Source organism: Choloepus didactylus, chromosome 15 (assembly GCF_015220235.1).
Source record: "Choloepus didactylus isolate mChoDid1 chromosome 15, mChoDid1.pri, whole genome shotgun sequence".
In the NCBI taxonomy this organism is placed as follows: Eukaryota; Metazoa; Chordata; class Mammalia; order Pilosa; family Megalonychidae; genus Choloepus; species Choloepus didactylus.
The window spans coordinates 71,381,417-71,398,490 of record NC_051321.1 but is presented as its reverse complement, the minus strand read 5'-3'; the positions used below and the strand labels follow the sequence as shown (position 1 = coordinate 71,398,490).

The 17,074-nt window shown below is 36.7% G+C and overlaps 1 protein-coding gene across 6 annotated transcripts in view; it reads right to left on the bottom strand.

Moving 5' to 3' along the window:
- The window catches only part of KAT6B (lysine acetyltransferase 6B), a 214,847-nt gene that overhangs the window by 32,170 nt on the left and 165,603 nt on the right, over positions 1-17,074 (bottom strand). For all 6 annotated transcript variants that reach the window (XM_037803692.1, XM_037803690.1, XM_037803694.1 and 3 more), the window contains exon 13: positions 14,307-14,400. In XM_037803692.1, coding sequence (XP_037659620.1) covers positions 14,307-14,400 — 94 coding nt within the window. The remainder of the gene's footprint in view (positions 1-14,306; positions 14,401-17,074) is intronic.

Genomic DNA, 17,074 nt, shown 5'->3' with positions numbered 1-17,074 from the left:
AAAAAAAAACAATAGAGAGGATAAATATCACCAAAAGTTGGTTCTTTGAGAAGATCAACAAGATTGACAAGCCCCTAGCTAGACTGACAAAATCAAAAAGAGAGAAGACACATATAAACAAAATAATGAATGTAAAAGGTGACATAACTGCAGATCCTGAAGAAATTAAAAAAATTATAAGAGGATATTATGAACAACTGTATGGCAACAAACTGGAAAATGTAGAGGAAATGGACAATTTCCTGGAAACATATGAACAACCCAGACTGACCAGAGAAGAAATAGAAGACCTCAACCAACCCATCACAAGCAAAGAGATCCAATCAGTCATCAAAAATCTTCCCACAACTAAATGCCCAGGGCCAGATGGCTTCACAGGGGAATTCTACCAAACTTTCCAGAAAGAACTGACTCCAATCTTACTCAAACTCTTTCAAAACATTGAAGACAATGGAACACTACCTAACTCATTTTATGAAGCTAACATCAATCTAATACCAAAACCAGGCAAAGATGCTACAAAAAAGGAAAACTACCAGCCAATCTCCCTAATGAATATAGATGCAAAAATCCTCAACAAAATACTTGCAAATCGAATCCAAAGACACATTAAAAAAATCATACACCATGACCAAGTGGGGTTCATTCCAGGCATGCAAGGATGGTTCAACATAAGAAAATCAATCAATGTATTACAACACATTAACAAGTCAAAAGGGAAAAATCAATTGATCATCTCAATAGATGCTGAAAAAGCATTTGACAAAATCCAACATCCCTTTTTGATAAAAACACTTCAAAAGGTAGGAATTGAAGGAAACTTCCTCAACATGACAAAGAGCGTATATGAAAAACCCACAGCCAGCATAGTACTCAATGGGGAGAGACTGAAAGCCTTCCCTCTAAGATCAGGAACAAGACAAGGATGCCCGATGTCACCACTGTTATTCAACATTGTGCTGGAAGTGCTAGCCAGGGCAATCCGGCAAGACAAAGAAATAAAAGGCATCCAAATTGGAAAAGAAGAAGTAAAACTGTCATTGTTTGCAGATGATATGATCTTATATCTAGAAAACCCTGAGAAATCGACGATACAGCTACTAGAGCTAATAAACAAATTTAGCAAAGTAGCGGGATACAAGATTAATGCACATAAGTCAGTAATGTTTCTATGTGCTAGAAATGAACAAACTGAAGAGACACTCAAGAAAAAGATACCATTTTCAATAGCAACTAAAAAAATCAAGTACCTAGGAATAAACTTAACCAAAGATGTAAAAGACCTATACAAAGAAAACTACATAACTCTACTAAAAGAAATAGAAGGGGACCTTAAAAGATGGAAAAATATTCCATGTTCATGGATAGGAAGGCTAAATGTCATTAAGATGTCAATTCTACCCAAACTCATCTACAGATTCAATGCAATCCCAATCAAAATTCCAACAACCTACTTTGCAGACTTGGAAAAGCTAGTTATCAAATTTATTTGGAAAGGGAAGATGCCTCGAATTGCTAAAGACACTCTAAAAAAGAAAAACGAAGTGGGAGGACTTACACTCCCTGACTTTGAAGCCTATTATAAAGCCACAGTTGCCAAAACAGCATGGTACTGGCACAAAGATAGACATATAGATCAATGGAATCGAATTGAGAATTCAGAGATAGACCCTCAGATCTATGGCCGACTGATCTTTGATAAGGCCCCCAAAGTCACTGAACTGAGTCATAATGGTCTTTTCAACAAATGGGGCTGGGAGAGTTGGATATCCATATCCAAAAGAATGAAAGAGGACCCCTACCTCACCCCCTACACAAAAATTAACTCAAAATGGACCAAAGATCTCAACATAAAAGAAAGTACCATAAAACTCCTAGAAGATAATGTAGGAAAACATCTTCAAGACCTTGTATTAGGCGGCCACTTCCTAGACTTTACACCCAAAGCACAAGCAATAAAAGAGAAAATAGATAAATGGGAACTCCTCAAGCTTAGAAGTTTCTGCACCTCAAAGGAATTTCTCAAAAAGGTAAAGAGGCAGCCAACTCAATGGGAAAAAATTTTTGGAAACCATGTATCTGACAAAAGACTGATATCTTGCATATATAAAGAAATCCTACAACTCAATGACAATAGTACAGACGGCCCAATTATAAAATGGGCAAAAGATATGAAAAGACAGTTCTCTGAAGAGGAAATACAAATGGCCAAGAAACACATGAAAAACTGTTCAGCTTCACTAGCTATTAGAGAGATGCAAATTAAGACCACAATGAGATACCATCTAACACCGGTTAGAATGGCTGCCATTAAACAAACAGGAAACTACAAATGCTGGAGGGGATGTGGAGAAATTGGAACTCTTATTCATTGTTGGTGGGACTGCATAATGGTTCAGCCACTCTGGAAGTCAGTCTGGCAGTTCCTTAGAAAACTAGATATAGAGTTACCATTCGATCCAGCGATTGCACTTCTCGGTATATACCCGGAAGATCGGAAAGCAGTGACACGAACAGATATCTGCACACCAATGTTCATAGCAGCATTATTCACAATTGCCAAGAGATGGAAACAACCCAAATGTCCTTCAACAGATGAGTGGATAAATAAAATGTGGTATATACACACGATGGAATACTACGCGGCAGTAAGAAGGAACGATCTCGTGAAACATATGACAACATGGATGAACCTTGAAGACATAATGCTGAGCGAAATAAGCCAGGCACAAAAAGAGAAATATTATATGCTACCACTAATGTGAACTTTGAAAAATGTAAAACAAATGGTTTATAATGTAGAATGTAGGGGAACTAGCAGTAGAGAGCAATTAAGGAAGGGGGAACAATAATCCAAGAAGAACAGATAAGCTATTTAACGTTCTGGGGATGCCCAGGAATGACTATGGTCTGTTAATTTCTGATGGATATAGTAGGAACAAGTTCACAGAAATGTTGCTATATTAGGTAACTTTCTTGGGGTAAAGTAGGAACATGTTGGAAGTTAAGCAGTTATCTTAGGTTAGTTGTCTTTTTCTTACTCCCTTGTTATGGTCTCTTTGAAATGTTCTTTTATTGTATGTTTGTTTTCTTTTTAATTTTTTTTTCATAAAGTTGATTTAAAAAAGAAGGGAAAGTTAAAAAAAAAAAAAAAAGAAAAACAAGGAAAAAAAAAAGATGTAGTGCCCCCTTGAGGAGCCTGTGGAGAATGCAGGGGTATTCGCCTATCCCACCTCGATGGTTGCTAACATGACCACAGACACAGGGGACTGGTGGTTTGATGGGTTGAGCCCTCTACCATAGGTTTTACCCTTGGGAAGATGGTTGCTGCAAAGGAGAGGCTAGGCCTCCCTATGGTTGTGCCTAAGAGCCTCCTCCCGAATGCCTCTTTGTTGCTCAGATGTGGCCCTCTCTCTCTGGCTAAGCCAACTTGAAAGGTGAAATCACTGCCCTCCCCCCTACATGGGATCAGACACCCAGGGGAGTGAATCTCCCTGGCAACGTGGAATATGACTCCCGGGGAGGAATGTAGACCCGGCATCGTGGGACGGAGAACATCTTCTTGACCAAAAGGGGGATGTGAAAGGAAATGAAATAAGCTTCAGTGGCAGAGAGATTCCAAAAGGAGCCAAGAGGTCACTCTGGTGGGCACTCTTATGCACACTTTAGACAACCCTTTTTAGGTTCTAAAGAATTGGGGTAGCTGGTGGTGGATACCTGAAACTATCAAACTACAACCCAGAACCCATGAATCTCGAAGACGGTTGTATAAAAATGTAGCTTATGAAGGGTGACAATGGGATTGGGAAAGCCATAAGGACCACACTCCACTTTGTCTAGTTTATGGATGGATGAGTAGAAAAATAGGGGAAGGAAACAAACAGACAAAGGTACCCAGTGTTCTTTTTTACTGCAATTGCTCTTTTTCACTCTAATTATTATTCTTGTTATTTTTGTGTGTGTGCTAATGAAGGTGTCAGGGATTGATTTGGGTGATGAATGTACAACTATGTAATGGTACTGTAAACAATCAAAAGTACGATTTGTTTTGTATGACTGCGTGGTATGTGAATATATCTCAATAAAATGAAGATATAAAAAAAAAAAAACCCATCTGGATATTACTTTTTGTTTTCTCCTTGTATCTCCTTTGAACAATCCCGATATACAGCAATACTCTAACCTCTCTTGCTTAAAAACAAAAACAACCAGGTTTCTGTCTTACTACCTGTACTCCTTGCCCCAAGCCTTTGACAGTCAACCTTTTTGTACCCACTTCTTGAAGTTCCACTTAAATCCCAGTCCTCCAAAGTATACTTCTTACACTTATCTTAACCTTTTTCTTTGAGGCAACAAACACTAGCTAAAGGGTGATCTTAGGAAAGTTTCTTAGTATCTTTGTGCCCCAAAAGAGAGATGATAATGGTAACCTATCTTGCGGGCCTCCGTGAAGAATAAGTGAGTTACTGCATGTAATTCATGTGACAGTGCCTGACACATGGCAAGCACTCAAGACATGTTAGCTCTTGTTATTGTTAGTATAACAATAATTTATGATTATTGCTATCATTGTTCAAATGCTGACCTCTTCTGGCTTCCCTGACACATTCTCCCCTGATTTTCTTCCTACTTCTGGATGTTTTTCAATTTCTTTGATGAGAGCCTTAAATGTTGGAACTCCAAGCACTTCATGCCCAGACATCTTTTCCTACACACTTCCCCCAAGTGTCCTAGCCCACACCCACGGCTTCAACCACCAGAGCGTGCCCACCTCTCCTGGTCACTCCCTCTAACGCAGAACCCTTGGCTGAGCACCAGACTCCATGGATGGCTGCATGGAGATTCCAAAGCTGTACTCCCTACCTTTCCAAGCTCAATTAACTAATTCAGTCAACCAGTATTTACTGAACACTACTATGTGCCAGGCAGTGTTCTACGTGCTGCTGAACAAACAGAAGAAAATACCTATGCATCTTCACTGACACAACCTTAGGTCAGGCCTTCATGGACTCTTGCTTCTTAAAACAATATGCTTTTTAATTATAATGAAAAGTATAAATAAGAAAATAAAAATTGCTGGCAAGTCTAATTCCAGAGAGAATCTGGAAGTGTCTTTCGTGCCTTTCTGTGCACATACTTTTTACATAATTGAGAACTAATTACATTTTTTTATTAAATTCAGTTTTATTGAAATACATTCACACACACCATCCATGATATACAATCCACTGTCCACAGTATGATAACATAGTTATGTGTTCATCACCACAATCTATCTCTGAACATTTTCCTTACATCAGAAAGAACCAGATCAAGAATAAAAAATAAAAGTGAAAAAAACACCCAAATCATCCCCCCATCCCACTCCATTTGTCCTTTAGTTTTTATCCCCATTCCTCCACTCATCCATACACTAGATAAAGGGGGTGTGATCCACAAGGTCTTCACAATCACACTGTCACCCCTTGTAATCTACATTATTATATAATTGTCTTCAGGAGTCCAGACTGCTGGGTTGGAGTTTGGTAGTTTCAGGTATTTACTTCTAGCTATTCCAATACATTAAAGCCTAAGAGGTGTTATCTATATAGTGCATAAGAATGTCCACCAGAGTGACCTCTCGACTCCATTTGGAATCTCTCAGCCACTGAAACTATTTTATCTCATTTTGCATCCCCCTTTTGGTCAAGAAGACACTCTCAGTCCCACGATGCCGGGTCCACATTCATCCCCGGGAGTCATACTCTGTGTTGCCAGGGAGATTGACACCCCTGGGAGTCGGGTCCCATGTAGGGGGGAGGGCAGCGAGTTCACCTGTCGAGATGGCTCAGTTAGAGAGAGAGAGGGCCACATCTGAGCAACAAAGAGGTACTCAGGGGGAGACTCTTAGGCACCATTACATACAAGTTTAGACTCTCCTTTGTGGTAATGAGCTTCATAAGGGCAAGTCCCATGCTCGAGGGCTCAGCACATCAAAGCACCAGTCCCAATGTTTGTGACAACATACGCTAGGGGATCAGCACCTCAAAGTTTAGAGATAGGCCTTACAATTCAGGGATAGAGTTAACTGCTGTAAGAGGTTACAATCTAGGGACTATTACAATTATTGTGTCCACGTTAGGCTATGGAGAACCAATTACATTTATAATTTTGGAAGCCACTTATTTATCATAAGCATTTTCCTATTTTATTAAAAATTCTTCAGAACATAATTCTTAATGGTTAATAACATTCCATTTGTGGATTTAGTATAATTTTCTCAGGGTCTAATGGTTCTCTCTTACTTTCAAATATCAAGGCTATTTCAGGATTTTTTTCCTACTATATATAATGACATTGTAAAGGACAAATGTTCCAAAACATTAACTCTTTGAGTGACAGGATTATGAGGGATTCCATTTTCTCCTGCTATTATATCCATGTTTTTCTAACTTTCTACCATGAGTTTATATTGCTATAATTATTGGAGGAAGCCGACTATATAAAAAATAATTGAAAACAAAACAATGCTGCTATATTAAACATAAGATTTAACCCACTTCATTGATTTCTGTAGAATAAATTCCTTTTAAATTAACTTTAAAAATAACTGTTAGAGTTTGATACATGCTGTCAAAGTCCCAGAGAATGTTTACCAATTTATACTTTCTCTAGTGTCAATATAACAGTGTTCATTTTATGTCAACTTAGTTAGTTTTGAGCAAGTTTTAACATCTTTGCTACATTGACAGGCAAAACCCTGTAATCTTGCAGTTATTTGAATTTGCATTTTAAAATTACTAATAAGTTTTTTTCTTCATATTTCTATTAGCTATTTCTACATGTGAGGCAATGGAATTTAGTGTTTAAGAGTTAAAGTGCTTGGGTTCAAATTGCAGCCATGTCACTTATTTTTGTGTTACTGTCCCTCAGTTTCTGCATCTGTAGAATGGGGTTAAAAGCACACACCTCATTTGTTGTTGTGAGGAGTAAATAAATCAATATACACAGGACTTTGGAAGACTCAAGGCAAAGACTAGAATAATGACCCTGATTCTCAGGTCTACATACAGTCATCATCCCAATCATTTCCTCTGTATTTCCATGATTTTATAATGTGCCTTCTTACGAAGATCACAACAATCTCAATAAATGTTAATGACCTTAAGTCCCCAATATTTAATAAAAACTTTAATTTGGCTTTGTTTCACTCATGCTAATCCTGGTTGCTTATTAGACGTGTTTCACATTATCTGGGTATTCCTTCATTCATATGTCTAGGTTACAAACAAGGAGCCCAGTGAAAACTGAGACTCTCCTTCTAGGAGATCTGGTGTGCAGAAAACCGGTGCTCATACTGTGGCAATGAATTCCCCCTCTCTCCAGAAGAAAGCTGTCACCAGACACCAGATCCAGGGGCTGCACCATCTCTCATTCTTTAAGAGGAGACAGAGATGCAACTTCTGTCGTTTTAACCTTTTCCAAATTATGACATACTTCACTATCCAATAGGATGCTAAACAAAAGAATGAAGCGTTGTTAAAGTACTTGTTTTTATTTTCAAGTTTTTTCTAGTTTAATGATGATGAGTGTGAGAATCCCATGTATGAGCTGATGATTGTGGCTTTTTCTGGTCTCGCTGCAGCTATTGCAGCATGGGCTGTCACCTACGCTGGGGTCTCAGCATTGCTGGACACCAGGTCAGAGGATTATGATATCTGTTGAGTGACCGAGAGGCCCATGTAGATTTATGTCTCCTCTACCCCTGCCAGTTAAGGACATCTGGTCATTATCACATTTCTTTGTCATTTTGCTCCATCTACTAAAGGAGATAGAAAGCATAAACAGACCAATTTCCATAGGAAAAACAGATTAAGTTATCAAGAAATCTCTTCACTAAAAAGTACTAGGCCCAGATGGTTTCACAGGGGAATTCTACCAAACCTTCAAAGACCTGATAGTCCCAAGAAATTGTCCCTGGGTAATGAAAATATAGAAAAACTTCCTGTAACACTAATAAATAATCCTGATATAGACATTTATAAAAAGGTAATACAAAGAATTCCTTATGAATATTAATCTGAAACTATTAAATAAACTTTTAGCAAGAGAATCCAATACTATATTAAGAAACTAACACAGCAAATGAGATTAATCCCAGAAACACAAGATTTAGACCATATTAGGAAATCCAGTACTATAATACACCTAACTAAAAGATCTAATGAGAAAAACTATATGATTATCTTTGTACTGATGGAGATGCTGAAAAAGTCTTTGGCCAAATTCAACAGCCATTCCAAATAAAATAATTATGGAAATAGGAATTGATAAATTGACCCAAGTACTTGAGAAAATTTAGTATGTAATAAAGGTGGTATCTCAAACTGGAGAAAGGATGGACTTTTTAATGAACGGTCTGCGGAGAAAAAGAGTAGATTCATACTTCACATCCAATATAAGAATAAATTCCAAATAGATCAGAGATATAAATATAAAAATGAAACCACGTGAGTACTACAAGAAAGTACTGGTGAAAACATTGCTGAGTCTATGAAAAGTTTTACTAATTATGATTTAAAATTCACAGGAAATTAAAATAAAAAATTGGTAAATTTGACAGTTTAAAAATTTAAAAAAATCTTTTGCATTACAAAGCACAAATAAAAACAATCATCATAAAAAGGGCAAAAGACAACTGACAAACTGGTAGAAAATACTTGTAACTTGTCAAAAATAGAGGACTACTATCCCTAATATATAAGAAAACTCTTAAAATGCATATGAAAACTACACTGAGATACTATTTCTCCTATCAGATTGGCAAAAATTTAAAAGTGTGACAATATATTTTGTTGGCAAGGGAAAACAGATACTCACACATTACTAGTGGGAATGCAAATCAGTTCAATCGTTTTGGAGGGGAATTTGGCAACATCTAACAAAACTATCAATTCATTCACTTTTGACCCACCAATACAATGTGTAAGGAATTTTCCCCAAAGACACATTAACAGCAAAACAAAAATATATATGCCCAAGGTTACTCACTATGGCAACCTGAAAATTGCGATATATGGGAAATAACCTAAAGGAAGGAAAGGTAAACTACAAATTAAGGAAATGAGTGACCTACAAGAAAAGGATCAGTGAACCGGAACATGGTGGGTAGAGGGAGTTTGGGAAGTAACAGCTCTCTGGGTACGCCCTTTTAATATAGCTCTTAATTTTTAAAATCATGTTAATGTTTTACATTCTTTAAAAAACAAAAACAAACAAAAGTAACAAAGATGGAGGAAAACCCAAACTCGTAAACAAACAGAAAAAAAAACAAGCCTAATTGCATTTCAAATGAATGCCATAATCACACTGAAGGAGAAAAAATTTTAAAGAACTAACCCAAGTAACATTTGAACACAGTATTTCAACTAGATACACTCAGGCTAAAGCCAAAAAGAACCGTATACAAAAACTGACCTCTAGATAGGAGGTTTGTTTCTCACAGTGGTATGAGTTAGCAATTCTGAAACTACTTAATGTGTGTCCTAAGACTGAGCATATAAGTAAATATGTTGTGGATAATGAGGTCAGGTTTCTCACTGTCAGGAAAGGAAGTTACAAATATGAAAAGGGAAAAGGATATAATAAAACCATGGGCTGCTGAACTAAAATGGAAGGTTATAGTATGAACTCATGTTAAGGGTATCTGTGTGTGTATTTTATGTATGAGAGTGTGTATATGTGTGTGTGTGTGTATTTGTTTCTTTCTCTCTCTCCTTCCCTTCCTTTGCTCTGTCCTCTGAGAGGGCTTAGTAGTGACACCCCAGGATCTTGGTTTCTAAACATCTTTCTCCACTATAAGGAACAAAAGCTCCTATGAGAAATGGGTGATTCCAGGGCTAGGTCAGGAAAGAACAAGATGAAAGGATGACTCTGGAACATCATGTGGTGACAGAAAGTAAGGAAATGTTCAAAGTATTGGGACATGTCAATAGGACACAAGCCAGCTTGAAGTAGTTTCCACTGACTAAATCTGGGACAATTTGAACATCAACATAAATAACGGTAGCAACAAATCATAATCCACAAAATAAAATAAGAATCTCTGAGTCCTCAATGAAGAAGAGAAAGCTCCTCCTTATAGTAGAATGCCAACTAATAAGCAGAAGACATGATGGAATTAGAAAACCACCATGTGGTAATCACCATGGTAATAATTATTTTAGATAAGAAAAATTAATGAACACTAAAACTAGTAGGTGAAAATTAGATGATAGTCCCAAAATATCTCCTTACCAGATACTTGATTACAAAGGGAAATCTGACAGGCACTACTTTAACTCAGCAATAGGATAAATAAATTATGACTCCTGATAAGATGCACTGAGGAGGACACAATGCTACTTCCTGTCAAAAAATGTATAGCTTGCATCCAATCATGAGGAAACATCAGATGAGGCCAAACTGAGGGAAACCGTACAAAATGTCAATGCAGCGAGGACAAAAAAAATGATGCAGGCACTGTTTCAGATTAAAGGAGACTCGAGAGACATAACTAAATGTAACACATGATCCTAGACTGAGGGACCTCAGAACAAGGTAGTGTAGATTAGATAATAGCAGAGAATCAATATTATTTTCTTGATTTTGATCATTTGTACTGTGCTTATGTATGAAAGCATTTTTGTTTTTAGAAAACATACACACATAAGTATTTAGAAGTAAAGATGCAACATGTCTGCAATTTACTCTCAAATAATTCAGAAAACAATTATGTATATGAATGAGAGATAATAAAAGTAAATGTCATAAAATGTTAACATTCGGGGAATCTCTGTGAAGAGTATATGGGAATTCTTAGTACTGTTTTTGTCACTTTTCTCTGAGTCTGAAATTATTTCAAAATAAAAGATAGGTAAGTCAGAGCTGGGCAGCTCTGGCAGCAGGGACAGCAGGCAACAGCCAGCAGTGCCTGGGAAGAAAAGCAACTAATTACCTTGCCTACAGAAGGCTCTGAAGCAAAAACTGCAAAAATTTCGGGGTAGGGGGGCGTCTCTGAAGTCTTGAGATACCTATTTGGGATGGAGGATGGGTTGGAGTGGGTGGGTATGGAGACAGAGACGGAAAGGACTTTATAATTTTCTACTGTGGAAGAGGAGGGATCTACAGAGAATCTAGGAAAAAGAGATGTGGTATCAGCTTCAGTCCATGAGGCCACTTCCTCCTCCACCCCATGTGACTTGGGCAGAGAGTCACAAAACCCATGAGGTGGTTTATGAGCAAGATGGGAGTTGGTGACTTGAGTCACTCTGGCCAGGCTCTGCAGATGACCTGCTGGGAAGCCCTGCTCTGACAAATCCCAGACAAGCCAACCTAGGAAGAGAGAGATGAACATCTTATTCCAAGGGCAGTGTTCGGTCCTGTGGACGACCATTCCATCCCTCTTGACCAACTGATAGCATCCTGGAGAATAGCGTTCGAAGCCTTGTGTTCTCAAGTTGTTAATGCACACACAACTTACTATATTTTACCCATAGCTGCAATCCACTGGCAAGAGGGCAGCTAGGCAGCTATAGCTTTCTTGTTCCAGCTTGCTAACCTAGGAACTATTATAAACAAAACAAAACTATTTTACTGCTTCACAACTTTGTCTGACTTACCGAAAAAGTAGTTCTTGACCAAAAGATCCTCAGGCTCATGTACAAAACAGAAATAAAATAAATCAAATCTTAAATGGTCCCTTAAAAAACCAGTACAGATTTTAGAAAACTTGCACTTTTAGCTATCTTTCTTGCCTTGAACTCTGAATTAAGAGGTCAAAAGGATTATGAGAGGTCACTGGGTTCATCCTCTCCCTCTGCAAAAGATTGTATGGATGTAAATCGTTCTAGAAAGATATTATCTACCCTTATTTTAAGTAACTTCAAAGAAGGAGATACTATCAATTTTTTCAGCACTCTATCTTCTTTAAAACCTCTGTAGCAAAGGAGGTCTTTTGGTTTTAAATGGAATTTCTAATTGGGTTTATACCAGTTGCCATTTTCTTTGAGTATTATAAAATTCTTCTCCTACTATCCTCTTCTCTGGGGGAATAATTTCAACCCCTTTCAACTTTACTCAGATCATTCAGCACACTCCTTAACCCACTCCAGCATAGGAGCCATGCCTAGAGTACAAGAAAGAGAAAATCTGAAAGCTACATCCTCAGCACTGTACTGCCTGGATGTATACTGATGGATAAGCATTCACCACGATGGCCCAGAGCCACCCAGAAAAGGTTACACTGTTTTCCATAGTTCATGTTTAAAAACACAAGGGAGAAAGGTACTAATGATAGGATGGTATATGGGAACTCCATATTTTATGCATGATTTTTTCTGTAAACCCACAACTTCTCAAATTTAAAAAACAAAAACAAACAAACATAAAAACAAAAAACATAAGGTAGACTGCAATACAGTTTTTATGTCTTTGTTACCTGGGTTACTCTCTTTGACGAAGGCTTCTGTGCCAGATCAAGCTGTACAAATAAGATACTACTTGTATTTAGAGACTTGCATTTCACTAACTACCAGTTCCTTTTTATTTTAAGTAAAAATTATTGTGTGCAGTGACCATATCACTTTGAGTAATACTCAACAAAAAATCAACAAAAATACATAAAATTCAATTATTGAGTGCACTTGTCCAAAAAAGAAGATATCCAAGGAATTAAGAGTGAGTTGGAAATATGAAAAGACAGAAGTTGGCAGAGGAGGAAGTGGTCATTTCAGGGAAGGGAAATGAATGGACAAAGAATGGAGGTATCAGAACGTGCTTAGAATATTTGAGGGAAAAGGAGATTAGTAGGTAAAAAGATAGGATGGAACTAGATGTTAAAAAGATCTTCAATATTGAGCCAAGAAGTTTGCCTTATTCTGCAGGCACAAAGACACTATCAAACGTTTGAAACTTGAATAGCTACTATGGATACCAGAAAGTTATTTTAGTATTTATGAATAATTTGAAATGGTTGCCATAGAAAACTCCAGAGCAAAGACAATCAATTTCACCCCTAAAACTGACCATAGCTAGAACTCCACAAAATAAAAATGGTGAACCCTCTATAAGATAACACTGCATGGGATAACGAGTTTCCTGGATAATTCGGCCAGGAAAAAACAGATAAGGCTATGGTAATGAATCAATGACTGGAAATATTACCTAAAAATATAAAAAGTACTCCACCAAAAATATTTCCTTTAAAAAATATTATCCTTCATTGTCAATAAATTACAGAAATCTATCCAAAATTGCTACATTTACTTTACACCCAAACTTTTAAAATTTCAATAACGAATGGTTATTGAACAAATGATAAAGAATTAGACAACATATTTCTTCATGGTTTTCCTTGAGCGCATTTACATCATTTACATTGTGGTTTTCATACTGATGCACCTTAAGACGACTATGTGATTTCCTAAATTTTTCTTCTTTTGGTTTCAAATCAGACAAACTGCAATCTGGTCATCAAGATGGCTCCCAGTCATCAAGATTTTCACATGGCCAGAAATTATTATTATCATAGGGTACCTGGCTTTCATCTAATCTGAGTATTTTGAATCAATTCTCCAAATGTTGCCCTGACACTACATTTATATATCCAATATAATATAAACAAGGAGAAAAAATAAACTACTGATTTTTTTTTTACGTTATCCTATGCATATATTTATATTTTATTCCAATTTTAATTGAGGAGGTTCACAGGATACAAGTATATAAAACAAATGTTTCTTGGGAAGCCTCTAGATACCAACATTGTAATCATTTCCAGAAGAGAAAAGGAAAATTAGCACAAGAAAATACATTTATTTCTACTAGAGAGACCCAAAGGATAGGCTACCTAAAGAACTGTTTTTCTAAATGGAACTATTCCTTTTCTGTTTGGTACAGTATAAGGATTATAGGTGAAATTTTAGAAAGCTGAAAATCCTTTTAAATAACACTTCCTTTAGCTTTAATCGCAAATAATTGCCTCTTTGGGTGCTAATGAGCACAAGCACCACCGAATAGAATGTAATTCCGCTGGTTCATTCAGTGTAATGGCTTTGTGCGCTAGTCACACTGCAGAGAGATCTAGCCTCAATTTCCTCGAGTACAATGACTGAGCAGCAGTATATTTTTCACTTGAGGAAGATTTTCTAACCTATGTAAATATATATAGAAAACCCATTATCTATTGATAAAAACAACAAAGGTTAAATAAAGTTTTATGTGTTACTGTTTCCCATAACAGCCATCAGCTCCCTGGATCATGAAAGTAAATACAGCACTTCACTTACTGAAATCAATGAGAAACCGTCCAAATCCTCGCCGTTGGTGCTGGGGCATGATCATTATGCAAGAGACATTATACTTCTGCTGGCAAAGCTTTTCCTAAGGGAAGGAGAAACAGATCAAGTATGTCAGAGCTCTGGTGAAGTGGGCGATTCCCTGCACCCACCACTGTCCTTGTAAAATATTCCAGTAAGGTGAGCCAAGTGTTAGGTCAGGATCAAGCAAAATAATCCTACTGTGTTCATCAATCAAACTATCAACTAACGACAGACCATCAACTCCAAAAATGTTTCTCAATTATTCTTGAAAGCCAGTACCGGAAGATATGAATAAAGATTCCAAGGAAATATAAATCAAATGGGACAGAATAAAGACAGTTTGGAAGAAACGCTTTCCTTGCCCAAACAACTTAGAAGATGCAGAAAATAGCATCCAGAGTCACCAAGAGGGACTTAGTTGGCTACCTTGCTAAATTTCCAACTCAGCAACAGGAATCTGTCTTCTGCCTTTGAGCAAATGCCCCAGTGAAACTAAAATTAATATTATGTGTGGGTAGCTTTTGCACAAATTCATTTTTCCTACGAATAAAAAGTAAAACTAAAAAGCTAGAGAAATAATTGATCTGCATTTCAAACCAGGAAAACAAACAAACAAAAAAAGACAGCAATATCAAGAAACGCTAAAGCCTCCAAACAAAAGTGAGGCCCAAATATTACCAACAGTCAGAAACCAGGAGGAAGATTGGGAAGATTACGGTGGGAAACAGTGTTAAAGTTAGGGAAGAAATGCAATTTTCATGGGATATGACATTAGTGCAGCAAAATTTTATTTAGAGTACACAGGAGCTGCCAAAACTTACACAGAGAAGACCTGAAAAAGGCTTTTGAGGTTGTGAATGCTCTGGCCAAACATAAACCACAAGTAAGATTGACCACAAATGTACCAACCACATCAAAGAATTATTTTGGAACACCCAGATCTTTAATGAACCTATTTGAAAGATCACAGGAAATGGTTGTGGAAAAAACCCCACAGGATAGAATTAAAGATTTCTTTGTGAGAAAGATGTGCCCCCAACTTTTGCATATTCATAGCTGTCTTTGGGGCCTGTAAAAAATGAGAAGGAAGAAATAATGTGTGTCAGTTTTCCTAAGAAGATGGATTGTCCATCACTGGATGTGCACCTCAATGCCAAAGGTTCAAATAATTAGTCTATTTGCAAAGTCAGACAAATGGGTCACTCATCTAAAAACAGATGTACCCAGCGTTAAAAGGACTTACCTTTGATGCCATTTCAATCCAAAGAGATTCCTTTTTTTTTCCTAACATGTTGCTACAACTAAATTTTAATCTACAAATAAAATAACTTCTCTTTATTTCCTTCCTGTTTAGAGTCATATATTATGTGCTTGGCAAGTCATATGCATGTAATATTGGCCATTCTCTGGCTATTCTTCAATTGCTTTTCTAATATCCTCTAGGTTTTGGCTTAAGTATAACCCCAATGGGCCATGGTCCTCCACATCCCAATTTATACATTAGAATATGATTTAATTTGTATTCAGTCTTTTAATATGGTTTTTTTTTAGATCACATTTTGTTTCACTACACCACCAAAGAATATTAGTATTTGTGTTTGTGTGTGTGTGTGTGTGTGTGTGTCTATAAAAGAATATTAGTGTCCTAGGTATAAAAAGAAAGGGCAGTAGCTACTGCCATACATAGAAGAAACTGTGACAAAATGAGAGAAATTTATCTTATTCTGAGTACAAATGTTAAGCAACCTGGGAGGAAGAGAGGCAAAGCTACAAATGGCAAGTCCCAATTGACAGTAGACGTGGGTACAAACCAGAGGCAACATGAAGACTCAGCAGGAAAAGGACAGTAGGCACCATTAAGAGACACATTTAAACTTATATACATTTAGAGAAACACCATTTTCTAACAAGGAGGGCAATCAAGACCAATATTCTTTTTAAATTTTTGGAGAAAAAGATCTTTACAAATCTAAATAAAAGTTAAGATTTTTAATAAATATAAGTGAATTTCCTACTCATTGTATTATTCTGTTAATTCTCCGTTATTTTTTGAATCTGAAACATGTATATTAGCATTCTTTTTTTTTTCAGTTTAAAGTTTTACCAAATACATGAATTAAAACATAGAAGCAGTTTTCCATGAACACTGTCACTTGTTCTTATCTTTGTTTACGGTCTCTGGACTGATTCTTAAAATTTAGAATAACTACAGCTTGCAAAGTACCTTCATATATATTCTATCTTTTGGTCCCCCATGAGAATGACATTTTTATAAAGCATTCCATTTATGTAATACAAGAGTACATTCATTAAAATTCACTAATCTTATCAACTAATATGAGAAAAATATAAAGTAAATAAAACACATGGTTCAGATAATTTACCTTCTGCTTGGGAGTCTCATAATTACCTTCACTGTTTATATACAATTCTGGTATATTAAATCATTTCCCAACTGTCATAAACTTGCAAAGATCTCCAAACCCAATTTTCTTTCTTTGCATTTGAGTTATTGTTTCTCAGAAGCCTTTCAGCAGAAGAATGTGAGAGAATCACTTTGAACCACTGAAAAAGATAAGATATCTACCCAGTATGTCAACGTCTCTCCTATGCTAACAGCTGGAGAGACTTAGGCTTTCTAACAGTGAAGCTACTTTAGATCTTAAAACAATAGCACAGAGAATAAGACACAAATGTGTAAAACCAGTCATTACATAAGCATCACTGTCCAAATG